Here is a 25,867-nt window from a genome sequence, read left to right on the forward strand (position 1 = left end):
AATCCAACTACTAACATGGCCAAGACCAAAGAGCTGTCCAAAGACACTAGAGACAAAATTGTACACCTCCACAAGGCTGGAAAGGGCTACGGGGAAATTGCCAAGCAGCTTGGTGAAAAAAGGTCCACTGTTGGAGCAATCATTAGAAAATGGAAGAAGCTAAACATGACTGTCAATTTCCCTCGGACTGGGGCTCCATGCAAGATCTCGTGGGGTCTCAATGATCCTAAGAAAGGCGAGAAATCAGCCCAGAACTACACGGGAGGAGCTGGTCAATGACCTGAAAAGAGCTGGGACCACCGTTTCCAAGGTTACTGTTGGTAATACACTAAGACGTCATGGTTTGAAATCACGCATGGCACGGAAGGTTCCCCTGCTTAAACCAGCACATGTCAAGGCCCGTCTTAAGTTTGCCAGTGACCATTTGGATGATCCAGAGGAGTCATGGGAGAAAGTCATGTGGTCAGATGAGACCAAAATAGAACTTTTTGGTCATAATTCCACTAACCGTGTTTGGAGGAAGAAGAATGATGAGTACCATCCCAAGAACACCATCCCTACTGTGAAGCACGGGGGTGGTAGCATCATGCTTTGGGGGTGTTTTTCTGCACATGGGACAGGGCGACTGCACTGTATTAAGGAGAGGATGACCGGGGCCATGTATTGCGAGATTTTGGGGTACAACCTCCTTCCCTCAGTTAGAGCATTGAAGATGGGTCGAGGCTGGGTCTTCCAACATGACAATGACCCGAAGCACACAGCCAGGATAACCAAGGAGTGGCTCTGTAAGAAGCATATCAAGGTTCTGGCGTGGCCTAGCCAGTCTCCAGACCTAAACCCAATAGAGAATCTTTGGAGGGAGCTCAAACTCCGTGTTTCTCTGCGACAGCCCAGAAACCTGACTGATCTAGAGAAGATCTGTGTGGAGGAGTGGGCCAAAATCCCTCCTGCAGTGTGTGCAAACCTGGTGAAAATCTACAGGAAACGTTTGACCTCTGTAATTGCAAACAAAGGCTACTGTACCAAATATTAACATTGATTTTCTCAGGTGTTCAAATACTTATTTGCAGCTGTATCATACAAATAAATAGTTAAAAAAATCATATCAGTCAATCATCATTTTTTTTTTAGATTATGTCTCTCACAGTGGACATGCACCTACGATGACAATTTCAGACCCCTCCATGATTTCTAAGTGGGAGAACTTGCTAAATAGCAGGGTGTTCAAATACTTATTTTCCTCACTGTATCAGCAAACTGTTTTACAGGTTTTCAAATGTACCCTATTACACTTGATATGTACATAAGAGCTGTTATTATGTTCATTCACTGTGAAAAATAGACTCAGACTGGAAGATTACAGAGAGCGGTGTGTGGGGCTCTCACTTTTTCTATGTCAGCAGATGGACACTGCTGGATGTAACCTGGTCTTGTATCTGCCTCAAGTCTGTGCTCAAACCACACCCACTCATGCCACAATAATAATGTGGGTCAAAGTGACATGTATTTATGTGTCAAAATGAAGGACAAATTTAGTTTACAGCTTGAAGTCAGTCCAAAATGTGGGTCTTTAAGTTGTGTAAATTACTCAAAATCAGACCTCAGTCTAGAAAAAACATTTGTGGTGCATACAGAAGCAAACCTTATCAAGAGACAAGGCGAACTATGCAAAGCTACGAGTGACCCGCCATTTCATTTAAGTGAAGCATGAAGACCTTACCACTGTACTGGTCTGTGAAAACCTGATACCAGAAACAGTGGCAACAATGGAAAACACAAGGGGATCAGTTTCCTGTTTTCCCCCTGATATGTCCTCTCTCCCTGCAGATAAGATGGCTGAGTAATTCTGCACACATGCATACAGATACTAAAAAACAGCTGGCAATAATTATAAGCCTGAGTCAGCCTGTTCTGAAGACCGATTTAATGATTTTGTTAAGGGCATATGATGTTCATTTAGACATTTACCCCTATATATCAATACACATTGACTGGAATGATCAATGAAGTTGTGACACTTGATTAAATACTCCAAATGAATGAGCAATCTGACAGTACTAGTGAGATAATAAGCTGATATGTTTTCGGGCAATTTAACCAACCTTTGACACATGAGAGGTCTTAGTCTTCTTGGGGTCTGAGAAGGCAGAGAGGGGTATGGTGGGGAGCATCGGGTAGTCTGGACTGGGTCTCGACACAGCTTCAGCCCCCTCTGGAACCACCAATACCTGAAATTAAAGAGAGAGTTAAAGAGAGGGAGTTACTTACATACATTCTCATATAGTGTACAGAGCCTTTATTTGACTGAAGACAGAACCAGGCTTTTAATGAGTTTTTCTCAAAGACAATGTAACGTGGCTCACAATTGGAGCACTTCTATCAGTTCAATGGTCACAAAACTCTCCGAAAACTTGAAACATCAGTACAAAAGATGAACAACTTAGTTAGAAAATAGCTCTTTCTTCAAAAAAAAGTCAATAAGCACATCAAAACTTCAAGGGGGACGTTAACTACAACTCCCAATCTCAAGGTGCATTACGGCAAGAAACCTCCAAGTCACCAAGCTTTAAATTCTGTTGCATGCGCTGAACACCAGATTACGATTTTGAGCAAACAAAGAATCCTGCACACTTTCCATCACTTGTTCTCACTTTATTAACAATGTTTCAGTCCTCCGACCTTCATCAGACAAAGTTCATCCAGAGAACCTTCGAACCTTTCACTAACACTTTATGGTGTGCAAGAACTTTTTAATAAATGCGACCTAGATTCAGATAAACATACAATGGATAGATAGACAAATTAAAAGTAATAAATACATTTAAGCAAGTTTGCAGAAATTGACACTATGAGATAACGAGCTTCCTAGCTACTGCAGCTAGCATTAACTGACAGTGTGAGCATGTGAGTCTGATAGTGCTGACTGAAATCACACAAGAAAAGTATTGAACAGCCTCCTACACAAACTATCCAGTGCCACAACAATGCCACTTTTGTATGTTTTATGTTTAACTTATACGAGTGTTTATGGCAGGCAGGAAAAAATATTATAAAATGTAACACCTTCTAAGGCCTTTTTGAAGAAATAGATCAATGTTTTCAAGACCTGCAGATGCACTGAGGATATCGCTTAAAGAAAGACTTGAAATGGGAATCCAGAACTTCACAACTCTATTTGAGAAGAACTGGTATAATACATCATGTGGTACCACAATAAGAATCAGGTTCATTGCCAAGTTGAGTACACATTCATGGAATTTGCTTTGGTATGTTGGTGTATTTGCATGTATTTATATATTGCCCTTTGTTGCATTTACAAATTGTCTTGATGCCTTTTATGTTTTATGTAAAGCATTTTCCAATGCCTTGTTGGTGAAATGTGCTATACAAATAAACTTGCCTTGCCGTAACAATAAACATAGTAAGTATAAAATATAAAGAACGATAAAGTGTAGCTGCCATTATAATACTTTTATTGACTTTAGTATCTGCTATTGACCATAGTCCCTTGCTGAGCCATCAGTCAAGTCAACCTGGCAATCAGCCAGTGTGTCAGGCAGCCTCACCCCTCCAGCTTTAATCAGCTTTCTCCTGAATTCTTTGGTGGGGTTGTTGAAGGTGAGCTTCTCACAGCGCAGGTGGTTGACTGGTGGGTTGCCCTCCAAATTAAGGAACAGGTCGTAGTTGAAACACACCTTTTTTGGCTCCTCCTGAAGGAAGACAACAGGATGAACATTGGTTTAACCCACGCTTAACAGCATGTTTGACAAATAACAATAATTTGTGTGTCTTTCTGCATTACTGCCCTACCTCTCAATACCTACATATTTGACAGCAAAAGATAAAAGCTTAATGAATGAACTATCACCCTGGAACTCAATAAAACAGATAGACATAGCTGGAGCCGGCACACAGATAAGAAACACATAACATTCCTGAGAGAAGCTGTAGAAGTGGACAATTAAGGTTGAGGAAAAGGCAGTAAGACATTAATGAGAGATTTTATATACAAAAATGTCTTCTTGTAAATGGATTAATGGTTTCTGGTATTTAAACTCCTCTTGCTTGACTTTAAATATTTTCTTGACTGATGTGTTCACTGTGTATTACTTAAGTACACTAAAGATAAGGAAGTAACATTTCTGGTACAGTCTAGAGGGTTAATATTGTAAAGAATAAAAGGACATGATGGTACACTAATGTGCACATACCTCTTAAGCATCATCATGATCTTGTAATGAAAGTAAAGTGGTTCCTGTCTTTCATTTTTCATTGAATTGCCTGACGGTAACTTTAAAGGTGCCAGTATAATAGTGTTTGCTTGTTTTAATTCACTTAAAGAGAAATCACTTAAAAGGGAGAAATGTCTCCTTATCAAAGTAATTTTACAAGCACAATTGTGCATTCTGATTGGTCCTATCTGACCCATTTCAGAGTGTGTTAGTAAGGCTGTCCAATGTGAAGCCACTCTCAAAGAAAAATTGACAAACAGGTTTTTAAACCATCTCTGCATTGCACTTAAACAATATACATGCACTTAAGTAACCTGATTACTCTTGGTTACGGACAGTAAACCTAATTCTGAAACATCATGTACAAGGAAGACCTGGTTTCTTTTGCCAAGTTAAAGAAGAACCTTCTTAACAGTAAATAAACAAAACAGATTTCCTTCCAGTAACCCAAATTTCTGTGTGCATGTCTGTGCTTGTAAATGTTTTAGTGCAGTTCAATACTATATTCACTTTATTAAAGAGTTTGTACTATAACACCCATATTGTCACATTACTATCTGTGATTTCCTAAAACCTATACTTTCTAATATTTTTCCACAGCCTCAATTAATTTTTTATATACTGGTAAATATATTATCTACATGAAAAGACCTATCAACCGCCCACAGTTTACTATCCGTGTCCTGTCGAGCTCACCTTGTTCTTGAAGTAGACCTCAATAGGCATGAGGAAGCCTGCGTAGCCCGACTCCTCCACTTTGTACGGAGGCTCCTTGCATACTGCAGACAGACAAAGACTCACATTACTCTTTTCAATTGAATGACATAATGAAATAATGACTGAAGTAGTGGGGTAGACAAATAAATTAACTAAATTATGTCACGTTATTGAAGAAGAGTCTTGGTAAACTATATAATATTATGAATTTTTCTACACTAAGAAATTATGATTGGAACCAGCAAAATGTTTCATGACTGCCATGATAATAGATTATCATTATTTTTTAAAAACAAAAACAGTGCCATTTGTAATAAATTATGAATGAGCTCCAACTTAGCTGACATGTTTTTAGGCATTTACAAGATGGATAGTGAGAGCATTCATTTATAAAAGAGCCAGAAACGTAAAGAGAAAAATGATATGGATTATTTCACTGCACCATTACATCCATTAGTGTACTGTACATGGAGGCACTATTGTCACTTTGACCTCTGTGAATGATCACATATATACAACTTAATCTGAAAATTTATTTAAAACAGTGCAAAACAGCATGTATTCATTATTTTAAGTGAAATTAGTTTCCGTCCCTATGTGTTTTGAATGTCCTATGCTGTATTCATTACTTAAGTATTTATGCAGCATCTAAAACACTTACATACCTCTGAGTATGACATTTGCTTTGAAAACAAATGTTGCAGAGTGTTTGCATGTTCAAAAAGTATCTTTCTGTCATACCTCTCTTGGGTTTGGGGAAGCTCTCATGCAGGCGGAAGACAACCTTCTCGACAAAGTGCTGGATGTCGCCGGTCTCTGGGCCTCGGACAAACACCATCCAGTCGTGGGTGAAGCCTTCTGATGTAACTTTTTTCCTCAGCTGGGCTCTGTGGCCCAACTCCAGCTTCACCTGCACAGTGCACTGAAAGGGACAGACAGAAACTTGAGATTCAAATGCTGGATATTACTACTCTAGGCCTGTAGATAGACAACATGGGAGAACATAGAAAAGGCAAAAAATAGGTAAAATGCTAACTACAACAGCAGAGAAGCAACATATTTATTCAGATCAAGAAAGTGATGAACATTTGTCTGCCGTTATCTACGCTTTGTACACCTTGTGGTGAACAGAGCCAGTTCAGACAAATGCCTTGACATTTACTTCTTCCGTTTAGCCTTTTAAACTTTTAACTGCAGGTAGAGTCTTTGTTTTCTCATGATGAAAAGATTTACATGTCTACGCTCATATAACCCGAGCATGAGAAATCACATATTATGTATTCCAAGCATTTATAATTGCAAATTAAATGTAACATTTATTCTACTTTGTTTCTTGACTATAATAAAACCACTAGGTTTACAACTAACAATTATTTAAAGTCATGTCAATTTTTATTTCTATTGACCTAAATTCCAAATTTGGCTCAAGAGGTTTTACAATCTGTACACAGCATACAACACACCATCTATTGTTAGATCCTCAATTTGGATATGGACTAACTTCTAATTTTTCTAATTATTTATTAATCTGCAGATGATGAAAATGCTAGAAAACTTAAAAGGGATATCTTCAAATCACTTATTTTGTACAACCATTGGCCAAAAAAAGATAGTCATAAGATAAAGATAAACAACATGTTCTCAAATGGGTGTGATTTGTATCCTGACAGCAATCAATAAATCAAATGCTCTGACACAAACATGAAAGGAATCTGGTGTCTGTGGCTGTCGCAGTCCTGTAATAAGCAAGGCCTACCTGCGGCCATTCTGCCTGTGCACTCATTGCGCATGAAAATGTGTTTTGGGGGAGTTGCTTTGAAGTGAGGCACAAACCTGGTAGGGATTTTTTCGGTTGGATACTTTCAAAATTTAGACTCTAGGAAACTGTCCTGGACATTACTTTCTGTCAGAGTTATAAATTACACTACCCAACAATACATTAATTGTGGCTGAAATAATTAGCCGATCAACCCATTAGTCAATCAAAACTATATGCACTACTGCAACTATTTTGATAACTGATTGTTTAATTTGTCTTTTGATGTTTCCAGTTTCTTAAAGTTTTATAGTGGCTGAGACAAACCTTGCAAATTTAGGGATGCTAAACAAATAAACATAAGCAAAGCTACTTATTGAGATTAAACCAAAGAGCCATTATTAATTGGTTTCGGATTCTACTTTAAACAAAATCTCTGAATCTCTATTTTGTGTGTGTGGACTTCAAACTCAAGAGGAGAGGCCGAACACTTGGCCTAGACAAACACAAAGCTGGAACAGTGTCGGGACACTCCCTGTGGAATGGGAGTGATTAGCTGCCCGAGCCGACAGATCTCAAAAGGTTTGTCCAGAAGAGGGGCACATTGTTGAGCTACCTCTCTCTGCCAAGAACAATGACAGCAGCGGGACAAGCAAATGACACTGTGCTGGTGTGATGATGGTGATTGGCGTAGCAAGTGAAGAGGCTATGGAGATGGAGAGCAGAAGGGAACGAGGGGAAGGTGGGCAGAGGGGGGGGGCAAGAGGGGACAGAAAGGCACTTTATGTCCAGGGGAGGACTGAAGAATGTGGGGATTTGGCCCCGACAGAGAGCAGCTCGTGAGCTGGGACTGAGTGGGGGGATTAGAGGGGACAGGATTGAGATGAGCTGGTCTGGCACTCTCCGGCTCACAAACACACACACAGTCACACGGGCACGCACACACACACACACCCTTCCCATGCCTGGCACTCTGCCCGGCCATTCTGTGGCAGTAATGCCCTTAAACTCCAGACTCCGCCACACCCACAGCAAGCAGCCGTGGAGTCCCTCCAACAATCAACAACCCCCTACCCCCCACGGCGACTCCGCCAAATCAGAAATGTGATAAGGACAACATAAAATGCAGGATGATAATGAGCCAAAGAGGAAGACGGTGGTGACTCTCTATTAGAAATCAAAGGGGGGGGGGGGGGGGGGGGGGGGGGGGGGGATTTCCAGGAGACAATATGAAGCTGGGGGAAAAATTGAGTTGCTTGAATTGTTGGGATCTGATCTGCTGCTTTTATTTTATTTACATGACAGTACAATGTATTATTATGATTATGATTATTAATATTTGGGTTTTGGACTGTTCATTGGACCAAACAAGGCATTTGCAGACATCAACTTAGGCTCTCGATTATTATACCAGCCATTTCTCACAAGGCTTTGACATCATATACAGCAAACAATTAATCAAGAAAATAACCAGTTTAATCAATAATTAAAACAATCATTAATTGCAGCTATAGTGAAATACTAGTGCTGCAATTGAAGATTGATTACACTACCAATTAATCTGTTGATCATTTTCTTTATAAATCGATTTGTCTATAAGATGTCAGAAAATACTGAAAATTACTTTCCAGAGATTCTTTAAATTGTTTGTTTTGTTTGACCCACAGTCCAGCACCTAAATATATTGAATGTACAGTGATACAAAACCGAAAAAAGCAACAAAACCTCACATTGTAGAAGTTGGAGAAAGCAAATGTTTGGCATTATTCAAGCAAAATGACTCAAATAGTTTATTTAAGATTTTATTTTCTATTGATCGACTACTAAAATAATGGACTAATCCAATGGTTATGTTTCTCAGTCATTCAATTCTACTAGTTTCAGATGGCCAAAATTACTTGTGGCAACACATTTATTCAACTATCCTTTATTAAAGGCAACACAGGGAGAGAAAACCTAACACAAAGACACTAACAACGAGATGTGCTTGCGCTCTCTCTCTCTCTCTCTCTCTCTCATACACAGTGGTCCAATTGAAGGGAAATACAAATTTTGGCAGACACACTAGCTCCCACGAATACAATGAACTCCCAGCTGACATGTAAATAACACCCCTCATGACCATTTTAATCTCTTCCAGCTAATGAACGATTAAAATGAAAAGTCAGAAAGTTTCCCTAGGAGAGGAACACGCACAAAAAAAACAATCATGACAGCAGCTGTGTTTTGATGAAGCTGCAGGTTGCAGCTAAATCCTTCATCACACTTAACCGTATAACTAAAAGATGGCACGAAAAGAGATGAAACAGTTAATTGTATTGGAAAATGGTCAGTCCCGGAGAGCCACAGAGGGAGTCACAAATAGCCTTATCTGCATGCACCAAAGGGAAACATGTGAGTATTGGAAATAAGGTGTGTGGATGAGCGTGTGGGGATTACAAAAAGCTGCATGGCCACTCATCCTGTAGTCACAAAGGCAGTGTTCATACATATAGATCTTGTAACTAAACTGCAAATATCAGAATGTATGCACACAAAGTCATAACCCTACTTCACTAATCAGGCTGTCATCCAGCTGTATCATGATGCTGTAATGTGTAGTAAATAAATTCAAATATACATTTATAGACAGAACTTGTTCTGACAGATCAACTGCAGGTTTATTAGGTCCACATATCTAAATCTAATGCAGAATCAATACAACAACCCTGAAATATATCTTAATTTCAACAAAGATAGGAAATATTAGAAACACCTTCTAATACAAATCAATCCAATAGGATCACAAACTGCAGCCTCAAAAAGGACCATAAACTTTAATAAATACCTCTCCTCAACTTGTTTTAACAAGAACAGTATAACCTTCATGATGGTGAGGCTTTTTAGCTGCATGTACCAATAAACTGGCAACTGTGCATAATCTTGTGTAATAAGAATGATAAATCAAATGCAAATCTTTCACATGTGACATAGTTCACATTCATCACAGAAGAACAGCTACACTATTCTTTTAACTTGTAGCAGAAGTCTTCCTCTAGATGAACACTCTCAGATCTAGTTAAACTTCAAAGGGACCAACGCTGAATGGGGCTAGTTCCAAGAAAGTGGCTGAGCCACTTTCCATGGGTGTGTGTGGCCTAACCATCTGAAATGTAGTCCTGAATAACCTCAGGCATTTAGAGTGTAACCCACTCTCAAGCAATATCTCACTTACAGTTTGCAGATATCTCATTTGGTTTACCCACATTTCTGTTTTCTGCAAAATAAATGATGTAGCTTTTTAAGGATGACATAAATCTTAACTGGGCAAATTTACACATGAACAGAATAAAATGCGAAGACAAGGTCTTGTAGGAGCAAAGGGTTTACAAACCAGTCTTAATGTTTTATATTCTGGGTTCTTTATGATTAGCAAATACATGGGTGGTAATCAAGTTCAACGTGTGCCACAGAGCTTTTCCACCATGCTACATGCATTTTAGTCTACAATCATGAATGCGGGGAGCATTAAACATTAACCAACTGTTGGCAAATGATGCACAGATATTACAGAGGTTGATGGTGTTATTAGCCTTGCATGTGAGGTTTCAGGCCGCTGGCAGTGGAGACACCACCCCGCCTCTCCTGCCCAACCTGGAGAGGACAAATCTTTTCCCCGGCGCCTTGCAGCGGCTCCTTAGCCTTTAGCCAACGGCCGACACTCTCCTGATAGGTGGACTAGCTTAGCTTAGCTATACAAAACCTCGACTCGAATTGGTCCTCATGGTATTTAACAACGTGCATGTGCGTTTTAAAAACGAGAGAACGGAATAAACACCAGGTGTAAATCTCTTTGTGTGCCCGGTTGTGGCTACAGCTATACAGCGGTGCTGAATGGTGCGGTAGACTGAAGCTAGCTAGCAGTAAATACCGATGTATGAGTGCCCAGCTAGCATAGCTTCAGAGCCAAACAACTACGAGTTCATTAGCGGCAGGAGCATTTTTTTTTCTTCTGGCTAGCAGAACAGAGGATTCATTCCTGCTCTGCCTGCGCGCAGCCTGCTGCCATTTTCTCCGTGAAAAGTTCACATCCCACAAGGAGACACAAAAGCCACTGTACCTGGTTCTCCATGTTTCTCTGGCCTCAGTGATTGTTGTATTTATTTACAGCGGCGTTTGTGGAGCGTCTCCCCAGCCTCTGCTCCTCATTGTGTGTCAATCCAGCCCAGAAGCGGAAGGCAGACGGCTCCCCTCCCCTTCCAGACGGCTGCTGGCAGGCAACCAAAACAGAAAGCTCTCTCAGCCAATCGGGAATCAAAAAATTTAAGCACTCTTAAAAGAAACCAATCAGAGCAGTCAAGAGGCGGGGCATAGACAGAACTGCAAATACAATTAAAGCATTTTCTGGTGGTTTTCTCGAGTGACAGCGAGCTTGTCCCAATGGCTACAGCTCTGTTTCAATTGTAAAATGCACATGATGCTAATTGATTAATCGGGGATCGATTGTATAGGTTTGCATCGCTATTAGTCTAGTAAGTGCAATATCAATATCATTAATATAACCAGGAGGCTCATTTGATACTCATACAATTTAATATCTCACAATCCTCTTATATATACTAATAATTAATGTGTGAGCTTTCTCTTTCATTTCCAGCCGAAGCTTCTGTGCTATAAACGGGTCCATAAGAAACAAAGTAAACATTTACTCAAGTACTGTATTTAAGAACATTTTAGAGGTTTTGAAGTACTTGAGTATTTTTTATGCTACATTTTACTTCTTCTGAACTACATCTATGATGATGAAAATAAAGTGTTTTTACCTCTAAAATCTTAAACTACATTTAATTAATAGCTATATTTACTTCACAGATGTAGATTTTACATACATATGTAAACAAACATATGATTAATGTATAAAATATGACAAATATGACAAATTAACTTTAACATTCCTTTTCTCATACATAACAGATCCTCTGGTTGGTTTTATTCTTGTAGTACTTTCTTTGGTGGGTGTTTTCAGTGTTTTTAGTATGTTATAGCAGTTAAATCATCTCAATACTTCTTTCATCAGTGGTGAAAAGCTAACAAACATGTAAGTATAGGCTATTTAGTAAAAGCATGGTAGCCTGCACAAATTACATAATACAAATTCTTTTCAAAAGAATCTAACGTTATTGAAAAAAGATGGTGATTGCACCGCTTTTCTAAACGTGGGTATATCTGAATAAATGTATTATAAACTCTGACACCACATGTTAACACTGATCTTTCTCAGCCTGTGTCTCAAATGTTTCATCTGAAAAGAAAGCAGTACATAAGACATATCTTTTATACAGAGTCAGGGAGTGAAGTCTCTGTGGTGCTCAGACTTTGATGTGAGATTATCGGGCCTCAGCTATGACAGAAGGTCACCACTCTCTCACTGGCTTGGTGCCTCCTCTTCTCCTCCTGCCGCTCAATCTGATCCAGTCTGCCTCTCAGTCAAATCTGAGTAAAAGAAGTCCCACCTGGCTGTCAGAGAGGAGGGTGTCCCACTTGTAGTGAAACATTAACCTTTAAATCCTCCTTTTCAATATGCAGGGAGAGGGAGAATTACAAAATGAATCCATGTCCCACAGGTTTCACACACATTGCAAAGGCTTATTAAAATTAAGAACAAATGCCTTTTAAAATTTATCAACAGGTGTAATTATTAAAAAGCTGTTCAGTAGAAATTACAAAACTTCATTCATTCATTCATTCATTCAGCTGACGTTTTTATCCAAAGTGACTTACAATTGCTATATATCAGTCTGTATGTCATATGTCAGAGGTCACACACCTCTGGAGTAACTATGGGTAAAATGTCTTGCTCAGGGACACATTTGTGTATCACAGTGGACTTGAACCCGGGTCTCTCACACCAAAGGCATGTGTCTTATCCACTGCCCCATCACCCCCCCACAAAAAATAATCAAACCTGAGAAAACATTAAATACATTTAATAAACAATGTGGGCAAAATACTATATCTGGCTGAAGCCACCCAAACATGGTCCTAAGCCCCCCCCATAAAAAATTATTAGATTTAGATTTTTTCTTATTGATTTTTTTTTTACAGTACAGAAATGTACTCGACAAAGAGAAGCAAGAATATTGATAAATACTATAGAATAATACAAATATAATTTGTATTTATTGGCTTAAAATAATCCTTTTGGTTGTTTCCCCTGCTTCATAATCTGCTGACATCGGGCACTAGGACCCTGACGGAGGCTGCCTTTCATTGCTGCTCTGCCGAGCTGTAGAGCAATGTTACTTCCAAGCAGCAACCTCCGGCTCTCACTTCTGATACCAATACGGAAGTATCTGAAACTGCAATTCATCGAGTGGCCACTTGAGGCTGGCTGCAGAAGGGAGTCAATCTCCATTGACCCCCATGTTAAAATGCCCAACTTTACAGCAGAATAAAACATGTTTACAGCCTGGTTCAAAAAATGGTTTTAGTGCACATTGCTAATTTTGCCCTTCGTGACAACTGTGAGGGGGGTGAATTTATTTATAACTCACCTGTTTAAATGATATTAAGCCTTAAAGTTCTGCATTATTAGGGGCGTGGCCGCTTTGATTGACAGGCGCCTTTTGCCGCTGCCACTGCTGGCACTCGGTCCGTCTCTGTTGGCCTCACTCAGCTACACGGAGCTCTGAGGCTCAGCTTGTTGGAGCCGATTGGACATTTCTACAAGCAGATACCGGATGAATAACGGCAGGCTGTGCAGTTTATTGGAGAGAGAACATCCAGGAAATCTGTGTTCTACTTGGTTAGTGAAATTCCTGTATTTTATTAATGTGTTAACACTGAACAGGTATTGCTGTCAGCATATAGCTTGTTAGCTTAGCTCGTTACGCTAATTAGCATATATATATAAAAAAAATCCTGGAGGACGCACCCAATTTTTTTTGCTTCCAACGCCCATGTAACATTACAATAATTTTTGATCAACAGAGGAGAAATGGAAGAACAGAGTATGTCTGTCGCTTTTTCTTTTTTGGCTATTTTTTTTTTTTTTTGGCTTCTTCACAGGTTGTTGAGATAAGTGTAGTTCTAATACAGTAACAAAAGCGATGTGAGTGCAAAGATTTTGCAAGTGCAAGTTATGCACAACCTGGGGGCTAAGCCCCCCCCGTCTTTCAATCCTAGTGAGTACCCTGGCACCACACATACATAAAACAATCATGCGCTTCAATTAGGACAGGTGCTTTGACTTGTAGCAATTGGACATAAAAAAACAACAACTTTTTTTGTCCACTGCAAATAATGGAAAATAAAGGTGAGAAATCTTCTAACCCTAACTCCTCTTTGAAGCCCAATTACATCATCAATCATAATTTCACTTAAACAAATAATAAAAATAAATAAAAAAGACTTCGAACTTCTACATTCACATGTAACGAATCCTTTGCCATTGTATTTGCATGTTAATAATGTAAAATGTTGTGGCTTGGCCTGATCGCTTGCTGCCTCCACCTCTGCTGTTGTCGCATTTTGAGTCTTTCCAGGGCCGTTCACGGTGATCCTACATTTGGTAGCACATGAGGTCTGTCATCATCTATCAGACATCATCTTCTCCTCCCCAGATCCAAAATCTAGCCCCTTCATTTTGGTATGCACTGTGGTTGAATTATTTACAGCTTTCCTCAGGGTGAACTTAACCCAAAATAACCAACAAAAAATATTAGTATACAACATAAACACAGCAAACTAAATCTTTCTCTGTCTAAAAAACCCCAGGAGAATGATGAAAAGGCAGTCCAACCAATACCACTTCACATTTTTAACAGCTTTTTTTCACTACTATGACCCATTATGCAATATTTACACACTGCTCCTGCTATCAGCTGCTAATCTGAAATGACAAACAGGCAATATATGAAGAAAGAAGCTGGTAAAACAAGCTGTACACTACTCGGGCTGTACTGCTGGAGTTAAGTTAAATATTTTAGATGCCTTTGTCAATCAATTCTGAAGACTGATTTAATTTTTTTAATAAACACACTGCCAAATTTGCAGCATCAAGGATGAATGATTGTAATGATCAATAAATTTAGGACACAGTTTCTGGTTAACTAATCTGCAGAATTGAGCAGGCTGAGAGTGCAACTGAGACGAATTATTTATTTTTTATAAATACAGTTTAAGGTTTAAGTGCACATTAACATTTCTGTAAATGTGCCAGTTTAGCCAGCTTGGCTAATGTTCGACTGTAGTCACTGGGGAGGTGTTATTATAACTACATAAAAGACACTAAAACACGAACAACAATACTTAAGCCCATTTTCCACTGCATGGTACCAGCTCGACTCTTTCCCGCCTTGCCTCGCCTTTTTTGGTTTTCCATTGTGGAAAAGTTGTACCTGCTACCAGGCACTTTTTTTCGTATCCCCTCCGTCGAGGTTCCAAGTGAGCTGAGGTGATACAAAAATTTGACGCGGAAACACAGCAGACTACTGATTGGTCAGAGAGAATCGTCACAATTCACTGCGTCATCATTGTGCGCGCCAGACAGAGGCCAGCAACAGAAAGTTTTATGTTTTACAGTTTTCTTACGTTATTTCATCACTAAATCCACTTCTGAGAAGTTTTGAGGTGAGAAATCAACTGTGTAAATTTCGATTATTGTCTTACGAAAAGTGATGGCGGAACAAAAATGTGCTTTAAAGTTTTCAGAGTTGTGGAGCTCCGCAAGTGGCGGTGGGGGGAGCTCGCAAGGCTGGCCAGCTGCCTGCTCACAGAGCCCTCTGGTCCCAAATTCACACAGACCACTGCAGCAAAAATGGCCGAGGAAAACACAGCTGTAAGGCTCATACCGCTTATCTGTCTTTACATTCTGAGTAATGTTCAAACGTTTTAACTTAAATAAAGAGAAAGCTGCATGTGGGTCATTGGTGTGTGTATCGCATTGAACATTACGTCGCGGGAGCTGTGTGTGGCGTCATTATGACGACCAGCTACATTGAGGGGTACTATCTCTGCCTACTATCTGCAATGGAAAATCGAGGACGGCCAAACCGAGTCGAGGCGAGTTGAGCCGATACTGGTAATGGAAAAACGGCATTATACATATATCAAAATACATTTTACAAGGACACGTAAAATACTTTAAAAGGAAACAATTTAAAAAACATAAAACAAAGCACTCTTCACACTTCATTGTTTAACCATGATTTTAAATTCAATTTAAATGAATGATGTTTCACACTCTCTAATAACAGTTGTATGGAAGATTTTATTGGACTTTAATATTTGTAACCCACAGAAAACAATCCACAAATGTGTATTATGATGTGCAAATATTTGACTTTCTTCAAATATGTATTTTTACATTTGTGATGTGTTACTTCTACACACAAAACAGTTTTTGCACATTTGCAGATTGCTTTCTGTCAATTTGTGGGTCATGTTACATTTGTAACTTCCTTTAAACACATTTGTGGAATTTTGTCCAATGTGTATGGCGGAGATCTGTAAAACTATACACAAATATCTCACTACCCAAAACATGTATTTTTACATTTGTGTTGTGTAAAATCATATCCACAAAAATACAGTGCAATTTGCAAATATGTACAATTTACTCTGCACACACATTTAAATTTCACATACAAAGTGTTATTTGCACATTTGCGGATCATTTCCTGTCAATTTGTAGGTCACGCTACATTTGTGACTTCCTTTTTACACATTTGTGGAATTTTGTCCACTCTGTACTACAGAAATCTGTAAACAGAGATCTGTAAATGTGAGAGAGGTTTATTAGCTACACCAGCAGGTGGCGGAAGCGACATTGCCTCTCATGAGTTGTAAGAATATCTATTGCATTACCCAGAGTCATCTGTAGGAGACAACATCTTGGACCACTGGACAAGTGTATATAGTTTACTATTGAATACTTTATCACTGTATTTGTTTTACATTTACAAATATAACACAGCCTCAGCCCCCTCTGGAACTACAATCACCTAAAATCGAGAGACAAAAGTTGTGTTACTGTTTTGTTAAAGCCACTGTACTCTGCACATACACCGTACATCCTGTACTAGTGTGAGAGGCAGCCTCACCCCTCTAGCTTTGATCAGTTTTCTTCTGAATTCCTAAGTAGGGTTGTTGAAAGTGAGCTTCTCAGAGTGCAGCAGAAGTTTCACCCTCTGAGTTTAAGGATGAGGTCGTTTTTGAAACGCACCTTTTTCTGCCTCTTCTGGAATAAAACGATATAAAGAGCTTTTCATTAAGCTAATCTTTCTTATTGTAACCTTCTTGTGTGACAAAAAGTCATTTGTGTTTGTCAGTCAGCTCTCAACAGAAGATGAAAGAATAAATTATCACCCAGGTCAGTAAAACAAACTTTCATGTCAGTGTGTTAGATCCAGCTAATATTTCTGAGAGTTCAGATGTAGAGTGGGGTACAATTAAAGCTAAAGAAAAGGCATTATGATGAGAGAAAATTTATAAACAAAAATGTTTTTCCCCTTCTTGATTTGTCAATCCATTTCACCCTGTTCTTGATGTAAACCCACATAAAACTCAATAGCTATGAGGAAGCATGCAGAGCCTGACTATACCACTTTGTACAGAGGGTCCTTGCAGACTGCGGATGGACACAGATGTCTTGATGAAAATACTAGTAGTTTATACAGTGACATTAAACTTATATTATTATTCTTGCTATTAGAGTGTGCAGGAGACAAATGCAGAAAGAAAAGCCAGTGAATTTTTTCAACCCATAGCAATTTCCCGGGGGAAACCCTGCACACTACTTTAGTTTAGTTTTAAATGTGTTGTGCTGCAATTCTTAATGGATTTTATGGAGTACAGAAAGCATTTTAAATTGCCTTTGTGTATAAAACATGCTATATAAATAATTTTACCTTACATTGTTGATTGGTGCGTGCATGTTCAAAAGATATCCCCCCCGACACTACTCTCTTGGATTTGGGGAAACTCAGGGGAAACTCTCAGAACCCTTTCTCTACAATGTGTTGGATGTCACCAATCTCTGTCCCTCAGACATAAAAAACAGTCCAGTCGTGGGTGAAGTCTTCTGTTGTTTCTTTCTCCCTTGGCTGTGCTCTGTGGCTCAACTCCAGATTCACCTGAACTTTACACTGAAAGGGGTAGAAACAAGAGAGTTGCATTCTGTACTTTATAGGACAGAGAAAGAACAGAGACAGGAGTTATGATCTAAACCTGTTATCAAATGACCAAAGTCTATCTGTGGATTCAGACCTTGACATGCAGTTGAAAGCCCCCCAAAAAACACATAAGTGGACCTTGACTGAGATCATAATGATATAAATATCTAAAAGATGTCATGAGTAGAGACAAATAACCTATTTGTGTTGGAGAGGGATCAATCCGAGCTAGAGGGGAGACAGCCTATGTACATTATAGCCTGTACCCCACCGGGGAATATTGGGAAAAGGGTGTGTGTATGAGTGTGTAGGGATTGTAAGTAGCACAACTGCTCATCCTGTCATCTTAGCTTCTCTCAGCATTTGCACTGATGATGGATTACATTTATATAGCACTTTATCTTAGATACTCAAAGTGCTTCAGCGTGAAAGGGGGGAGAACTCATCTCAACCACCACCAATGTGTAGCACCCACCTGAGCAAAAGACTGTTCTTTTTCAACAAGTTTAGACAAAATAATCTTGCCTCAAGGTTGAGTCAAGATTATTTTGTCAAAATGCTATTTCCAAGGTCAAAAACGAAGGTTAACTGTACCTGGTACTGCATGTTTCTCTGGCCTCAGTGGCTGTATGTGTCGCCCCAGCCTCTTCTCCTCAATCCAACTCAGCAGCTAAGAATCCTGCACACTTTCCATCACTTGTTCTCACTTTATTAACAACTTTTCAGTACTCAGACCTCCATTAGACAACCTTCATCCAGACAGCCTACGAACCTTTCACTAACACTTTATGGTGTGCAAAAACTTTTTAATAATTCTGACCTAGACTCAAATAGACATAAACTGGATAGATAGATTGACAAATTAAAAGTAATAAATACATTTAAGAAAGTTTCAGTTTTTGCAAATATTGACACTATGAGATAACGAGCTTCCTAGCTACTGCAGCTAGCAATAACTGACAGTGTGAGCTGCATGTCTGATAGTGCCAACTGAAATCCCACAAGAAAGGTATTGAACAGCCTCCTACACAAACTATCCAGTGCCACAACAATGCCACTTTTGTACGTTTTATGTGTAACTTCTCCCAACTGCTCGCAATCAGATGCAAAAATTACAAAAAACTAATACAAGTGTTTATAGCACGCAGGAAAAAATATTCAAGACTTTTATAAATAAAATGTAACACCTTCTAAGGCCTTTTTGAAGAAATGGATCAATGGTTTTTAAGACTTTAAGACCTGCAGATGCACTGAGGTTATCGCTTAAAGAAAGACTTGCAATGGGAATTCAAAATGGGGGAAAAATACATCCAGAACTTCACAACTCTATTTGAGAAGAACTGGTATAATACATCATGTGGTATTAGAATAAGAATCAGGTTCATTGCCAAGTTGAGTACACATTCATGGAATTTGCTTTGGTATGTTGGTGTATTTGCATGTATTTATATATTGCCCTTTGTTGCATTTACAATTTGTCTTGATGTAACGCATTTTCCAATGCCTTGTTGGTGAAATGTGCTATACAAATAAACTTGCCTTGCCGTAACAATAAACTTAGTAAGTATAAAATATAAAGAAAGATTAACAAGTCGGCACACTGATAAGAAACAACTAATATTCCTGAGAGAAGCTGTAGAAAAGAGGACAATTAAGGCTGAGGAAAAGGCATTAAGACATTAATGAGAGATTTTATAAACAAAAATGTCTTTTTGTAAATGGATTAATGGTTGCTGGCAGGGTTTGACATTAACTTTTTTGGTTTTCCAAAGTTACTAGCCACACAGCATTTTCAGTACCCACATTTTTGTTGTTGGGGAATTACATTAAAAGAATAGCTTCTGGATCTCTGTAATTTACAACATTTAACAGCACTTTCCTTCTGGGTTTTCTCCGCCTCTGCTCTTTCTCTCGTTCTCTTCTGCATTTTTTGTCCACACTGGTTGGCCACTCACACTCACGCACTGACTGAATGCTGTGTTGATGTGTGTGTGCATGCAACCATTCGCGTGTGATGACAGAGATCATCCGGTTAAAAGCAGGTGTGAGGCCAACGGGCTACAGGTCTATTGGAATGTGGCTGCCCTGTAAAGAATTGCAGGACATGATGGCACACTAAAGACGTGCAGACTACACGACTTTCACTGTCAGCCTATGAAGTGTCGTTCATACAACACAACTTGCCGCCTTGTGACGGGGGTCTTGAAGTCGTTGTGGCATTCACACTATATGACTGATTGGTGACAGGGGGTCACACACTACACGAGCTGAATGCAGCTGTGTCACCCAATGCTGGTCCCCAAACCACGTTTTGTCAAGAAAACACACAGGAAATGGGAAATGACGCGAACCTACACCTGAAACAGCTGTTGTTTGTTATTATAAAGATAGTAATTATAAAGACAAAGAATATGGGTGAAAGAATGGATTAGCACATGCAGGTAGCAGGGATTGTCTGAGCTACAGAGAGAGCTGGAGGTGAGTAAAAAGTGTTTTTTGGTGAAAAAGTAGCCGCCTGTTCGGCTAGCTGCCAGATGTGGATGTCGAGTCCGCCGACTCCTCCAGATATTTGGCATGCAAGATATCTGGCTGGCGTATGCAATGTGTCAATGATGTGTCAGGGAGTAGTTCACACATAACAACTGGTGACCGCCATTCGATCACTGATTTACCCCCGATCATAGCCCGACGCTCGCTGAGCTCTCGGACCATGTAGTTTGAACTAGGCTTAATGTGCACATACCTCTTAAGCATTATGATCTTGTAATGAAAGTAAAGTGGTACTTCCTGTCTTTCATCATTCATTGTATTGCCTGACGTAAACTCAAGGTGCCAGTATAAGTGCTTGCATTTTTAATTCTATCACTTAAAGAGAGAAATGTCTCCTTATAAAAGTAATGTTTTACAAACACAATTGTGCATTCTGATTGGTCCTATCTGACCCATTTCAGAGTGTGTTAGTACTCTGCATTGCACTTAAACAATATACATGCACTTAAGTAACCTGATTACTCTTGGTTATGGACAGTAAACCTAATTCTGAAACATCATGTACAAGGAAGACCTGGTTTCTTTTGCCAAGTTAAAGAAGAACCTTCTTAACAGTAAATTTCTGCTGAAAAACAAAACAGATTTCCTTCCAGTAACCCAAATTTCTGTGTGCATGTCTGTGCTTGTAAATATTTTAGTGCAGTTCAATACTATATTCACATTATTAAAGAGTTGGTACTATAACACCCATATTGTCACATTACTATCTGTGATTTCCTAAAACCTATACTTTCTAATATTTTTTTTCCACAGCCTATATTTCTTTTTTATATAAATATGTTATCTATATCAATGGTTCGCAAACATTTTCAAGGACCCCTAATTGGACACAAATTAGACCACGGGCCCCTGTTTGAACCTGCACAGACATTTTGTCTCAGGGTCCCCAATCCTAATCTGATAGAATTTTTGCTTTTAGATGATTTATTTATTAGAGAAAGTGTGTGAAACCCATAACCACAATTGCCATACCTTCTGTCATTGTGTTACTTAGATTATGTGAAAATAATAGTTTCCCCTTTGGGGGGACCCCCTGGAACCCCTCAAGAGCCCCTAGGACCCCACTTTGAGAACCACTGATCTACATGAAAATACCTATCAACCGCCCACAGTTTACTATCCGTGTCCTGTCGAGCTCACCTTGTTCTTGAAGTAGACCTCAATAGGCATGAGGAAGCCTGCGTAGCCCGACTCCTCCACTTTGTACGGAGGCTCCTTGCATACTGCAGACAGACAAAGACTCACATTACTCTTTTCAATTGAATGACATAATAAAATAATGACTGAAGTAGTGGGGTAGACAAATATATTAACTAAATTATGTCACATTTTTGAAGAAGGGTCTTGGTAAACTATATAATATTATGAATTTTTCTATATTAAAAAACTATGATTGGAACCAGCAAAATGTCTCATGACTGCCATGATAATAGATAGATTTTTAAGGTTCATGTTACGTGATACCAGAACCACATACAACATTATTTATCAAATTGACCATTAGCTAAGCCACGCCCCGAATACACAGCTGGCCAATCACAGCGCAGTATAGGACTCACTCTATCTGAGGCGTAAGTGACATACAACCTTTGAGTATGACATTTGCTTTGAAAACAAATGTTGCAGAGTGTTTGCATGTTCAAAAAGTATCTTTCTGTCATACCTCTCTTGGGTTTGGGGAAGCTCTCATGCAGGCGGAAGACAACCTTCTCGACAAAGTGCTGGATGTCGCCGGTCTCTGGGCCTCGGACAAACACCATCCAGTCGTGGGTGAAGCCTTCTGATGTAACTTTTTTCCTCAGCTGGGCTCTGTGGCCCAACTCCAGCTTCACCTGCACAGTGCACTGAAAGGGACAGACAGAAACTTGAGATTCAAATGCTGGATATTACTACTCTAGACCTGTAGCTAGACAACATGGGATAACATACAAAAGGCAAAAAATAGGTAAAATGCTAACTACAACAGCAGAGAAGCAACATATTTATTCAGATCAAGAAAGTGATGAACATTTGTCTGCCGTTATCTACGCTTTGTACACCTTGTGGTGAACAGAGCCAGTTCAGACAAATGCCTTGACATTTACTTCTTCCGTTTAGTCTTTTATACTTTTAACTGCAGGTGGAGTCTTTGTTTTCTCATGATGAAAAGATTTACATGTCTACGCTCATATAACCTGAGCATGAGAAATCACATATTATGTATTCCAAGCATTTATAATTGCAAATTAAATGTAACATTTATTCTACTTTGTTTCTTGACTATAATAAAACCACTAGGCTTACAACTAACAATTACTTAAAGTCATGTCAATTTTTATTTCTATTGACCTAAATTCCAAATTTGGCTCAAGAGGTTTTACAATCTGTACACAGCATACAACTGTTACGTTCAGTGGTGGTTATGGCAGAGTTGAGCAAGTTGGAGGACCTGAACGCAGGACACGTAGGCTAGCAGGTAGAGTTCAGATGGTTTATTCCAACAACAAAAAGCGAGCACACCTTCAAACTGAGTGGCTGATGACAAAGTCCAGAAACACAAAAGCTATCCAAACAGAAATCCAACGGTGCAGGGAAACACAATGAGTAGGCAGACAACAAGGGATCATAACACACATAGAAAGTAATGAACCGACAAAGACAAGACAGAAACACCAGGTATATATACACAGGGACTAACGGGAGCAACACAGGTGACAGAGATCAGGGTTAATGAGGGACAGGCAGGCAGGCAGAGAGAGAGGCAGAGAAAAGAGAGAGAGCGACACACAGGCAGAGAGAGGCAAGGGGAAAACAAGGACAGACATGCAGAGGGATCACTGGGGTAACAGACAAGACAAGGTTACTGAATACAAGACAAGCAGACATGGGGCAGAGAGAATAACCAATAAGACAGAAACACACATGTACAATGAACAAGAACTCAAAAGGAGAACACAGAGCTAAAGTACAAAGGAGACTAGACCCAAAATAATGTAGACAAGGAACCTGAAGTAAATACTAAAACAAGAACCAAGGTGCAGGAAGAAGAACTAAGATGAGAGACAAGACTACCCTAAAACATGGAGATAAGACTAAGGACTAAGACAGACCATAATGAGAAAATACAGAAGTACACTGATAAGAAAAACACTAAACATGAACTAAGGCACAGGACCAAGTACTAAAATGAGCGATAAGACAGTTACAAAGAAAACCTTAAAGCGAATGAGCCATAATAAACTAGACTACAAAACTCCAAACCCTGACAATATCAAATAAACACAGGAAAAATAACAGTACAAAACCAAATCCTAACAACAACACACCATCTATTATACTACTATATCCTCAATTAGGATATGGACAAACTTCTAATTTTTCTAATTATTAATTGATCTGCAGATGATGAGTGCTAGAAACCCTAAAGGGACATCTTCAAATAACTTATTTTGTACAACCATTGGCCAAAAAAAATATATTCAGTTTACTATCACATAAGTTAAAGATAAACAACATGTTCTAAAATTTTAGAAGGTGAAATTAATAAAATTATTAAAGCTACGGTACGCCAAGCAATTCTCTTTGTATCCTGACAGCAATCAATAAATCAAATGCTCTGACACAAACATGAAAGGAATCTGGTGTCTGTGGCTGTCGCAGTTCTGTAATAAGCAAGGCCTACCTGCCTGTCTACCTACCTACCTGCGGCCATTCTGCCTGTGCACATTGTATGTGCATACAATGTGAAACATACGTTTCACATTGTATATACAGCAAACAACTAATCGAGAAAATAACTGCCAGATTAATCAATAATTAAAACAATCATTTATTGCAGCTATAGTGAAATACTAGTGCTGCAACTGAAGATTGATTTCACTACCAATTAATCTGTTGATTATTTTCTCTATAAATCGATTTGTCTATAAGATGTCAGAAAATACTGAAAAATTACTTTCCAGAGATTCTTTAAATTGATTGTTTTGTTTGACCAACAGTCCAGCACCTAAATATATTGAATGTACAGTGATACAAAACTGAAAAAAGCAACAAAACCTCACATTGTAGAAGCTGGAGAAGGCAAATGTTTCAAGCAAAATGACTCAGACAGTTTATTTAACAATTCATTTTCTATTGATTGACTACTAAAATAATTGACTAATAGTTGCAGCTCTATAAAATACAGACAGGAAGAGAAAACAATATTGATAGACATGAAGAAGAAAAAAACTCACTACTATCATTTCTACCACTAACCAGAATATGAAGAGCCCAGGAGGAGATATTAGGCTGGGAAAATATAAAGACATGAAATGAAAACTCCCTCTCACAGTGCTCCAATTGAAGGGATGGGAAACACAAATTTTGGTGTGTGTGGCCTAACCATCTGAAATGTAGTCCTGAATAACCTCTGGCACTTAGAATACAACCCACTTTGAAGCAATATCTCCCCTTACAGTTAGTAGATATGTAATTTGGTTTACCCACTTTTCTGTTTTCTGCTAATTAATAATGTAGCTTGTGAAGGATGACATAAATCTTAACCGGGCAAATTTACACATGAACAGAATAAAATGTGAAGACACGGTCTTGTAGGAGCAAAGGGTTTACAAACCAGTCTTTAAAATAATGTTTTATATTCTGGGTTCTTTATGATGATCAGCCAATACATGGGTGGTCATCAAGTTCAAAGTGTGCCACAGAGCTTTTCCACCATGCTACATGCACTTTAGTCTATAATCATGAGCATTGTGCACACCTCTCCCTCAAGACTCGCAGATGCAGGCTGGCGCGCCAAGCTAGCCTGTAGGGAAGGGGACCCTATGATGGGGGTAGCCAACCCCCCCGCCACAGGAGTTACTTGAGGACCCAGAGGAGCCCACCATGCCCGTGGGGCCCACCTGGGGCAAACAGCTCGACTAGCCAGCCTAGCAGCAATGCTAGGTGAAGCTGTGGGGGCCGACTCTGACTCGGGGGACGAGTCCATTAGCCTTGGTTCTGAGGAAGACGATGGGGACGGTGACGAGCCCTTTACCCTACCACATGCTGTAAAGCCAGTGGCAATGGATGGTGCGTGCAGCGGCTCTCCAAACCCGACTGCCAGCATGGATCTGCACGAGACCTGCAAAAGAGCAGCCGCAAGGCTGGGCATTGCATGGCCTGAAGTCCTCACCGAGACCACCACGTCTTGCTACGGGGGAAAACGGCTGCCAAAAGTCAAGTCCTCGGCTAGACAGCTGCTGCCGTTTTTTCCCGAGTGTCCGGAGGAGGCGACCCTGTCATGGAACAACCCAGTCTCCGCCAAAAACTCCGTCCAGGGAGGGTCAGAGCTGGATTGGGCTGGCATCGAGGAAAAGGGGTTTTTCCACATGTCCCCGGTAGAGCCCCTTTTGGCTTCTTACCTCCATCCCTCACAGAAGCCCACCATGACATCTGCGGGCCCTACTCTGCCTTCCAGGGTAGACTGCTTTCAGTCGTCA

The 25,867-nt window shown here is 39.6% G+C and overlaps 1 protein-coding gene across 7 annotated transcripts in view; it reads right to left on the reverse strand.

Moving 5' to 3' along the window:
* The window catches only part of mllt1a (MLLT1 super elongation complex subunit a), a 44,481-nt gene that overhangs the window by 14,678 nt on the left and 3,936 nt on the right, over window positions 1-25,867 (reverse strand). For 2 of the 7 annotated variants that reach the window (XM_046049545.1, XM_046049540.1), the window contains exons 1-7: window positions 22,908-23,044; window positions 22,072-22,252; window positions 21,549-21,631; window positions 5,691-5,871; window positions 4,929-5,011; window positions 3,567-3,710; window positions 2,103-2,228 (exon numbers count right to left, since the gene is read on the reverse strand). In XM_046049545.1, coding sequence (XP_045905501.1) covers window positions 2,103-2,228; window positions 3,567-3,710; window positions 4,929-5,011; window positions 5,691-5,871; window positions 21,549-21,631; window positions 22,072-22,168 — 714 coding nt within the window. In that variant the 5' untranslated portion in view covers window positions 22,169-22,252; window positions 22,908-23,044. Of the gene's footprint in view, window positions 1-2,102; window positions 2,229-3,566; window positions 3,711-4,928; window positions 5,012-5,690; window positions 5,872-10,804; window positions 10,955-21,548; window positions 21,632-22,071; window positions 22,253-22,836; window positions 22,861-22,907; window positions 23,045-25,867 lie in introns of those variants that run through there. The other 5 variants (XM_046049544.1, XM_046049542.1, XM_046049541.1 and 2 more) reach the window with 4 other exon arrangements.

Source organism: Micropterus dolomieu, linkage group LG05 (genome assembly GCF_021292245.1).
Source record: "Micropterus dolomieu isolate WLL.071019.BEF.003 ecotype Adirondacks linkage group LG05, ASM2129224v1, whole genome shotgun sequence".
NCBI classification, from domain to species: Eukaryota; Metazoa; Chordata; class Actinopteri; order Centrarchiformes; family Centrarchidae; genus Micropterus; species Micropterus dolomieu.